Source organism: Pongo pygmaeus, chromosome 11 (assembly GCF_028885625.2).
Source record: "Pongo pygmaeus isolate AG05252 chromosome 11, NHGRI_mPonPyg2-v2.0_pri, whole genome shotgun sequence".
Lineage (NCBI taxonomy): Eukaryota > Metazoa > Chordata > Mammalia > Primates > Hominidae > Pongo > Pongo pygmaeus.
The window spans coordinates 63,275,981-63,286,583 of record NC_072384.2 but is presented as its reverse complement, the minus strand read 5'-3'; the positions used below and the strand labels follow the sequence as shown (position 1 = coordinate 63,286,583).

General features: G+C 35.6%; 1 protein-coding gene and 1 long non-coding RNA gene across 2 annotated transcripts in view; one reads left to right on the top strand and one right to left on the bottom strand.

The window, feature by feature from the left end:
- Positions 1-5,075: 5,075 nt before the first annotated feature.
- LOC129031766 (uncharacterized) lies at positions 5,076-6,775 on the bottom strand. Its single transcript, XR_008501114.1, has 2 exons — positions 6,544-6,775; positions 5,076-5,536 (listed from the first exon to the last, which is right to left on the bottom strand). It is a non-coding gene; the product is annotated as an uncharacterized LOC129031766 (long non-coding RNA).
- A 52-nt stretch (positions 6,776-6,827) lies between these two features.
- Positions 6,828-10,603, top strand: part of FIGN (fidgetin, microtubule severing factor) — a 144,636-nt gene continuing 140,860 nt past the window's right edge. The window contains exons 1-2 of the mRNA XM_054478437.1: positions 6,828-6,918; positions 8,709-8,808. Of these exons, the coding sequence (XP_054334412.1) occupies positions 8,784-8,808 (25 nt within the window). The 5' untranslated portion in view covers positions 6,828-6,918; positions 8,709-8,783. The remainder of the gene's footprint in view (positions 6,919-8,708; positions 8,809-10,603) is intronic.

The following is a 10,603-nucleotide window of genomic DNA, read 5'->3' as shown; positions in this document are numbered from 1 at the left end:
CATGCCTGGCTAATTTCTTTTTTTTTTTAATTTTTGATAGAGATGAGGTCTCACTATGTTGCCCAGGCTGGTCTTGAACTCCTGACAATCCCCCCAACTCAGACTTTCAAAGTGCTGGATTATAGGTGTAAGCCAACACACACAGTGTATAATTACTTTTCTTTGCTTTTTTTCTCTTCCAAAGCTGCCTAAATATCACACTTGCTTTTTAAAATTCCCTCCCAAGATCAATGCATAATTATCTAGTTCTCAAAAGCAAATGCAGAAGTGTCCATCCAAAGCAGTCTGTGTAGGTAGAGCCTAGGAGAGAGACCATAAGAGGCACTACATTCCAGAAGAACCTTTCGTAGTGTCTTGCTTCTCTGAATTACTGAATTAATACATAAATTAAGAGCAGTTAGACTGTCAGTTGAAAAGACTTGTGCCTCAATTTTAAAAAGACAGCAAATCTGAAGTCGTTACAGTAACTATAAAAAGTGGTGGCTCATCTTGACTATGCTAAAGACCCTCATTAATCCCTGCATTCTTGCCCTCCAGCTGCACTCCTCTTTCAGGAAGCCTTAGCTCCTCACACCTCTCCCCCTTCACCATGCTCAGTACTCCCTCTGCAACATTGCTCACATTCCCTTTCTGGAGGCACAAGCCAGACCTGTCCTCTTTCTGACCACTCATAACATCCTTATTTCTACCTTTGCTTTGGCACTTGATTATATTTTACTTAACATTTTATTATACATTGACTCTTACTTTTGTTTCTTTCATCACAAGCATGTAAGGAAAGGCACAATATGTGTAGAAATCTCCCTGGTTTCCATAGAATGTCCAATCAGTCAGCACTGAATTTGAACTCTTGACTGTGCCATTTGCTAGCTGTGTGACCTCAGACAAGGTACTTACTCATAAAATTGGGATCTTGATAACGCTGGCCTCAGTGGGTCATTAAATGAGATAATGCATGCAAGTCACTTGGCAGTGGGTTTGCATATAGTAAAGATTAGAGAAACTGTGGTAGTGGTCGTTATCCAAGTCATTGAAGTTATTGTTACAATTATTAGAGACTAGGGCTTACATGTGCTAGTACTTTGTATGATATAGTTATTCAGCCTTTCTAAGCCTCAGTCTCTTCATCTATAAAATGAGAGAGTTGGACTAGATGATCCTACTTCTGGAAATCTCTGATCCTGTCATTGATTATATATAATCTAGTTGAAGGCAAGCCTTGTGTCATATTCCTCTTTTGCAGTCACCCTAGGATCTCGCACAGAGCACATGTACTCAGTAAATTATATAACTGAGCTAAAAACAGTGTTTTTTAAATTATACATTTATTTGTATATCTATGTATGTGTATATGCGTCTGTGTTAAGAAATCTTCACCTGTAGAACATGAAGAACTGTCCATGTGCACAATGTTTCCCAAGGTGTGGTAAATCAGGGGCTCTTTTGGTTAGGAGACAACCAAGAGATTAATCCTCTAGAAGTCTAACACTCCCTCAGATAAATGAATATGGTTTGAGGTATACTAGTGTGCCCTGGAGTTCCCTATTTTATCAGTGGGTAAAAGAGTGCTGGCTCTGAAGTCCCAGTAAGAGGGTTTCAGGGCACTCTCTTACCCACTGGCAAGGGCCTGGAAGCTAGCCTGGTCTGGACCTCAGTCAGGACCCTAAAACTGTGGTGCTTCCTACTCGGATGAATCTTACTCAAACTGGCCTCCTTCGCGATCTGATGATTTCAGTGTTCAGATTTTGGAATGATGCCTGGTGATTCTGGAGGCAACCAGGAGGCTGGCCCCTTGGAGAGTTAGACTTACATCAGAGCCATTGTATTTTACTTAATAAGTTTGTACTAATCTCATTTTTTTCTTTTTGAAAAAAAAAAAAAGCAGTAAGAGAAAGTCTGAGAAGATCATAGCCATTTATTGCCATATTCTTCGTGTTGTTATGGCCAAGAACATTTGTCTGCAAAGAAGCTCTTGGTTGCCTATGAGTGGGCCAGCTCCTGCTGTTTGTACCTCAGCTGAGGTGATGATTCTCTATGACATCACAACCCTCCCCACAGCAACGGAATGTGACCTCAGGTGCAGAAGAAGCAATGAGATTAATGAAGTCTTAAGAGATAATGACTATACTCTCCTATTTAGCAAAAGAGAAGATAAATGCAATAACTGTCCCAAACATGCTATGCATGTATTGCAATTCAATCAGGTGGACTTAGCATTTTACACCACTTGTCCTATTTGTGTATTTGCTACATACAAATCCTTACTGTGTTGATTTTCTCTTCCACTTCCAGGTGGAATGGCTTTATATGCTTACAGAAAGTTTTTTGTTGTTGTTGTTGCTTACTTCCTATATGACATAAAGTCTTTCAAAAAAGCAAGTCCAAGATTTGTATACATTGTTGTTGATTATATGCTAATGACTAGATATGTAACAATATTTTAAAGGTCAATAACGATAACTTTGGCTATTTGGTAAACTCATTTACATATTAATATTGTGGTTCAAATGGTAAATACAAATGTTTGCCTGAGGGAACTGCTAAAACATATGAAAAACCTAGATATGCAAACACCAGAATGATTACATGTGAAGTCAAGGAGTTTCTGCATCATTGAATAAACTAACTTAAAGTATTGGCATCGTAACTCAGAAGGCAGTACTGCTAATTGAACTATAAGTGAAAAATATCAGATTTTTAGATATTCATGTTCTCTAGAATGGATACGTAATAACGGGCTCCAATTACCTTCAATAGTTTCATCAAGTGCCATATTGAAACATTTTGGTTTCATTCATTTCAGCATTGATCCCTAAAGCTTTTTCTAGTATCATTCACTTCCACATTCATTCCAAGAGCATTTTTCTCTCCTCTACAGAGAATATAAAAATTTGAAAGTCATTTCCCTTGGGAAACTTAAGGAACAAGTTAAGACTTGAGGAAAGTCAAAACGCACAAATACACAAATGACAACTAGTAAACATAAATGGGCACAAGAATGTACACGTAAGGAATAATCAATATTTATTGATTGATCACAATGTGCCAGGTCCTGTGTTAGGAGCAATATCAGCATTGCTTTATTTAATCCTCACAACTCAAAAGGTTTTAAGGAGCATTTTTTCCAGTTGACACGGACTAAGATATTTAATAATTTGTCCAAGGTTAATTCAAGGATTGAGATTCAAACCCAGATCAACTATCCCCAAAGGCCATATGGGGGGAAATGGTTTAGCATTTGAATCAGCCTAGAATTTGAGGTCAGAGACATCAAATCCACTCTATACCATGAGCTGTGGGACCTTAGACAAATCACCTATCTCCCTTGAACCTTAAGTTCTTCTTAAAATAGAATAGGGTAGATGAACAGGTTTTGCAAGCCCTAAAACACTCTGCAAACATCATTTGCTAATATTTTCATTCCAGCCTGCATATATACATATGACGCAGGAATACTGTGTACTGTGTTATACTAATAAAAAGAGACTTCTTAAAAATGATTCATTTTGGAATCATATGAAATTACTAGTCAGGGGTTGATAAAGAAGTGTCAGGAGTTCATTTACTGCTTAGAACAGTACAGCCCTAGTCTCATCTTCTATATGGAAATGTAAGACTCAATATTTACAATGAAATTATAGTATACTATTACTAAGTCTAGATTCATTTATGCTATTCTAATCACCAGCACTGACCCACCAGTGGAGACATTTATAAAAAACAAGAATTTGTTATTAGAGCAGTTAGAAAGATATTGGTAATGATTATGTCAATACGTAGTTCATGTCAAAACAGCTAAATGGGAGGGCAAGATGCTTACAGAAAGAAACAGATGATTTTTTTCTTCCAGTAGAAAGAGTTTTCTAGCATTTCATAAGTTTTCTAGCATTTCATAAGTATTCTGACACATAAAAAGCTCATTGCTCAGATTGTATGAGAGAATTGGGCATATTTAAACCCTTTTAAATCATTTTGTTGTTGTTGTTGTGCTTCCCTGAGAGGACTCTTGGTGGTAAAAAGACAACTCATATGTCAAGCCAGACAGTAAATTGATACCTGATGTCAGTTTCATTTATACCACCCTTACTAGTATAGTTTTAATCTAATTGACTTTTATTCCCATCATAATAATACTTCAAAAACATTAATCAGTGTTGTTTCACTTTAAGCATATTTAAAATTTCCCTAAACTTAAGAAGTTAACATTATTTCAATAATTAATATCATTTTTATTCTTCAGCCTAATTAGTTATCTAAAAGGGGAGCTGTATTGTTTTAATATGAAATTCAACCTATTACCCTAATGAATATTTTTCTAAAAATATTGTTGAAACATTTTTTAAAGAAAGATAATGAATTTCAGAAATAATTTCATTGGAACATAATCACCATTTGGATTTACTAGTTTTAGATTAGCCAGTGGTAGTTTATCAACTTAAAATTTACTCTTTTTTTTTTTTTTAAAAAAAAGGGTGGGCTTAAATATGGATTTTTTTCCCCAACTCCTACTTGCCTCAGGATATGAGCATTTCTAAAGCTGAAACAAATCAACTATATAAAACTATATAAAATAAAAATGAGAAAAATCTTGGAAAGAAAAACAATGAGCAATATAAGATTCTGATGTGTTAGGAGATTTATTTCTTAAAAAAATACTAAAGTATGTGCCAGTTTCTCAGTGTCATTTGTCATGTTTTGGACTACATTGAGATAAGCTACACTAATAAGAAGAAATCAGCTTTTTATATTATGACATACTCACAGAGCTTTGTGCAGGAGGCCTTTCATTGTATTTTTCATCTCCTCCCACTCACTCAATGTACATAAAACAGGCTTGTTGGCAGAAAAGGAAGGGGACAAATCTAGTCTAGAGTAATCACCAAAGCATTTTCTGAAATAGAGCTGAGAATCCAGGGTCAAATTCTCTCAACTTTAGATAGTAGAGCCTGATAGAGGCAATTGTTTCATGCTTTCTGTTAGCATCTGTGATCCAGGTTGTGCAGTGATACCATTCCCATCTGTGTTAATCCACAGAACACATTACATTAAACAAAAAAGTAAAAATACTTTCAGACTTCTTTTTATTTTTCATGTATTTGGTTTTTAACTTTATTTGAGTCTAAGTAAAATGGAACAATGTCAGAAATCTCCTGGGCCTAAAAGGCTGAAACCAATATGAAGCAAAAGGATGAGCATATATATGTTCAACTGGCACTGATCTGGATAGGGAATCGTTCTGAATAATTTATACACAGAATTTCACTTTGGAACTGAAGTAGTCTAGGTCAGCTGTCTATAATGCCTAAATTCACCAAAAAATTTCTTCACTCTCCTCTTCTCTTGGGTAGCATAGATGTGGTGTACAAATTTCCCTCCTGCTTTCTGCCCAGTGGAGATAGCATGAAGATTTTTCTTTTTCCATTATAGGAAACAAATAATTTTGATGTGGTAGAACTCATTATTAACCTCTTGTGAGCAGCTTAGTGGCAAGAACTTCTGATGCCCAAACTTAATCTTGACATTCTCCTCCTCAGAACTGCAATTAGCGATACAAAAGTTAACTCAACTCCTGAAAGGTCAAAGAAAGGCTCACAACTGTCATTTGAATGGTACAGTACAATTCACAGAACACTTTCTTAGCCAGTGTCACATTTCATTTGCACAATAACTCTGTGAGATACATAAACAAATACCTAACATTATATAATTTATTACTTCAATTCACATCATATACATGATGAAACAAGTTCAGAGAGGTTAAGTAATTTATGCGTGGTCACCAAAACCCATACCATTTCTCTTGTGTCTTGCCACCTGAGACAGAACCCTATGTGTTTCTTAGAAAAAAAAATCTCAGTAATAAAATACTACATCCTGACTGTGATAGAAAGATCAAGAGAGTAAGAGATACAGGATCTATATTCATCCTTCTCAAAGTATCTTCACCTTCAGTATATTGGAGTACCGTCTATTATTTGACAAGCCCCCAAGTGTACTAATTTTCTCTCCAGGTATGATTCAAGCCCAATAGCTGCATTTAAAATGTCATTGATTTCTAGACACTAATACTCAAAAATGATACACAGCCCAGGTTTCTGGCATTCCATATGACCATCTGCTAGCATGGCGTGGTGCCCATTCACAAGGTAATAAGACAATTTAAGGAGCACACAGATGCCAAGCATTCCAAGCCTTAGAGTGATAACCTGCAAAATAAAGCAAGCAGCTTTTCTTTTTCTACAGTGAGTAGATTCGTCTGAGTCAAAACGTACCAAATCAAAACTTGCATCTATTCCATTAGGGGAGATCACGTTAGTTGACATATTGACATAGGGTAGCAAATACAGAGAAGAAACTGCTGTTACTAGCTCAAACCCTTGACTCATTTCTGTTTATAGGTTACGAAGAGGAATTAAGGTACGATCCTCTAGATTAAAATCCCGGCATTTTAACCTAAGCTCAAAGACAGGCATCTGCCATGGAGGAAGTGAATGTTAGGTGGAAATTCCCAAATGCATTTTCCAATGTTAGGAAGCTTCATACCTTTATTTACTTGTAATCAATCAAATCTCCAGTAGCCTGTGGCTCAGACAAACAAGAAGGTTCAAGTGTTGAGACAGGATTGCATTTTCTGCAGATGTAGATATGGTACCTCTATTGACTCATCTGGCTGAGAATATAACAAAGAAGATATGGTAAACACATGTTCTCCTCTGAATCCTAGCAAGCATCTTTTGACTAGAGCTGTTTACATGTTGCCTCACTGGAGACACATGATTCAGTCATTGTTCCTTCACAATAGGCTTTTTATGCCTATATTTGAGTTGTTTAAAAAGTATGAATAGTAAGAAGAGAGGCTAAGGTAAGGTTAAAGAAGAAAAACAGAAGAAGAAATTAGAAGGCAAGGAAAAGAAAAAGGTGAAAAAAATTGACAATATAAATATGTTAATAATGATTCTACAACATTAATTCTTATAGCTAATTGCATACTAATTCTAGAAAAAACTTCATTTGGATATTAATGAAGAAATATGTCTATTTGCTTAATATTTGTTCCTGGAAAAGGACACAGTTTTTTCTCTCCTTCACCTATTTATAGAAACACATATATTCTGGAAAACAATATGGCTGTATATATATTTATTTTTCATGGATAAGTATATACACATATGTATATACAAATATGTTATTAAAAACTACACAACCAGGTGTGGTGGTATGCAACTTTAGTCCCAGTTAATTGAGAGACAGAGGCAGAAAGATCGCTTGAACCCAGGAGTACAAGCCTATAGAGTGTGACGTTCATGCCTGTGAGTAGCAACTGCACTACATCTTGGGCAATATAGCAAGACTCCGTCTCTAAAGAGAAACAAGATCAAAAACCTACATAAACATAGCTCTGTGTACAGACACATTGGAAACCAAAATCCACATTGTAGTAAAATCCTAGTGAATTGTATTTAGTAGGCGGCCACTTATATATAGGAAATGTTCTTTCTTCTAAGCTTAAAAAGAAGGAAATTAAGTGTAAGATGTTTCATAATAAAGCATTATGAGAATATATAAAGGTGTAAATGTGTATAAATATATATTTTTAATAAAGTTGATGTGTCTAATAGAATATGATGGTCCTCATGGTAAACTGAATTTAGTTACATTGCTGAAAAAAATATTTATTTATTGGTTTACAATTCATTCATCAAAAATGTATTCAATGCCTATAATATTCATAAGTAAGTCCTCATCCTCAAGGAATAATAGTTGTAATTATAGCAATATAAATTTGCTTTATTTTTAATCTTTAATTACTTTATTTTAATCTTTCATTCAAGAGATTTAATGAGTATCTACTGTGGGTCAGGAATTGTTTTGGATGCCAATGATGTAATTAAAAAAAATCATTTCTGTCCTTAAGGTGTTTGAAGGGTGAGGTAAGATAGAAACTAGAAAATATACTAATATACAGTGTTTTATGGTGATATAGGGGAGCGCAAGTCATAAAAAAGACAATGCCTTTGTATTCGGTGATTTGTGAAGATTTCACGGGGTGGTTTCTAAGCTATTTCCTTGACACTTGGAGAACCACTGATATTTTTTTCAGAATTAAATATGCATCTGTGTGTGTTGGAGTAAAAAGAGGTTATACTCTGAGAGGTCCAAAGATCATCACATAGGTGATCCCCATCTCCAGCAGCCATGGAATCCATGACTAGCTATGGATGAGGGCAGATTAAAGGGTGTAGATATCAAAGCAGATAATAATGAGAAAACAGAGTTTCAAAACCAATTATGAAATGCCCTGATAAAAGATAAAATGTTGACATCAGTAGGTCTCTTCATGATGGCCAGATGCATGTTATAGTTCTGTATACCCTGTAGCTATTTATTAAAAGAGGGACAAAAAGATCATGAGAGAAAAGTAAGAGATTAAAAGAAGAGCCATCAAGACAAGGAAGGTCTCCATAAAGAAAGACAGGCTTAGCTATGACTAAAAGTGTTGCTGGGTGTAAGACTATGGAGGATACATCTGTATTCAACTTAGGGCAAGAGAACATCAAGTTTCAGGAAGGAGAGATTATGATTGTTTTACTTGCTTTCAGATAATGGATTCTCTCACTTCTTTTCTTTTCTTTTCTTTTCCTTTTATTTCTCTTTCTCTCTCTCTCTCTCTCTCTCTCTCTCTCTCTCTGTCTCTCACATCTATATAGGCATCCATTCATATATCCATACAGGAAAGAAGGAAGGAAAGAAGGAAGGAAGGAAGGAAGATATCCCAAGTATAAATGGATTCAAGCTACTTGGAATTTGGTAAGTGTGATTCTCACTTGAGGGTGAGGTGGTCTAGACCTACGTATGCCACAAGGGAGAAGCAGTCAAACTTAAGTCTGATAAAGAATCATCACAGGTCATGTTAAAAGTAGATTCCAGTATTCTCCTCAAAGATTCTGATTCATTTGGTCTGTAAAAGGATCCTGTAACCTCTCCAGATGAATCTAAAATATAGGGTTGAGACCACACTTTGGGAGATGTTGCCTTAAAAAATGTAAACATCCCTTCCAATGTTATTATTTATCTGCAAGGATTAAGTTCTATAATTCCACTTCATTTTGATGGAGAAAGAGTAATTTCCATTTTTATAAAGCATATTAAAGTTACCAAATATCTTAGAAACACTCTTTGAATATGTATATGTATAATACCTTATATATACATATGTAATTCTGCTTCAATTTTAACCTCACCCTGAATTAATTCCACATTGCATATTGTTATTTTTTGAACAGGACGACTATGGTTTAAGAGAATGTCAGTTTTAGGGAGAAAAGGGAAAAGAAAGTAGGAGAAGGAACAGAAAAACCATCTATGAAAGAAGTCTAAGTCCCCCTCAAGGTTATCATTTTTAGTTTAACCAAAGAAACAAAAGTGAAAACCTAATATTCAAAATTTGGGTGGTTGAGGCTGGCGGATCACTTGAGCCCAGGAGTTTGAGACCAGCCAGGGCAACACGGCAAAACCCAGTCTCTACCAAAATAAAATACAAAAATTAGCCAGGCATAGGGGTGCATGCCTGTAGTCCCAGCTACTTGGGAGGCTGAGGTGAGTGGATCACATGAGCCTGGGTCAAGCCTACAGTGAGCCGAGATAATGCCACTTCACTCCAGCCTGGGTGACAGAGGGAGGTCCTATCTCAAAAAACAAACAAACAAACAAACAAAAATTAACAAAAAATAAAAAATAAAAAAATTACGTATTTTGAATCACAGCCCAAACCAAGAATAAAAGATTAAATAATAGACCTTTGGTCTGTGTTCCCTCACCCTCATCAACTTAATAAGAGGTTGACATTTTTTTAAAAAGGTAGTCAAGATCCACCAGTTAAACTGAACAATAAACAGGAACTCTATTGCACCGCCATGTTTCAGCTTGGCTTTACAGGATGAGTGAGTAACTTCAAATCTGATTAGGATGAGAAATTTTGCCTGGACAGGTCTGAAAAGTATTGAGCAATTTCCTAGCCATCATCACACTAATTCTAGGTATGAACATTCTAGAGTGAAGCTCAGTAAAGCAAAAGGACCACTAGAAGTGAGAGGCGCAGGTGCGCTGCATAATAAGAAGTGCAAGGACTTTGCAGCAAGATAGAACTGGGTAGAATTCCTACCTCTACAACTTACTAGATTTCTGTCCTTACTGCAAGCTATCTATCCTCTTTGAGACTCAGTTTCCTTACCTGAAAATCGAGATGATAAGTTTTTCCTCAAAATTGTGTAAAATAAATTAGGTAAAAAGCCCACTCAATGGATGACCCACAACAAATTTTAGTTTGCTCATCCATAAAGATTACTTTTAGGATGTTGCAAATACAAACACCTAAATAATCAGCAGAAAGTGGAAAAATCATAATGGAGATGTTTGTTGTTATGTTCAATACTGCTCTTCAACTGAACTATCTTTCAACAATTGGTTCTAAATATTATGCAGGCAAAATGTGTGGGAGCAATTAGTACTTGGTTCTTTTTCTGAGAGGATTTGATATGTTTCTCTCTAAAGATTTTTTTCAATCCCACGGGCTATTATCGTAGGTTAATATAATCATATTTTG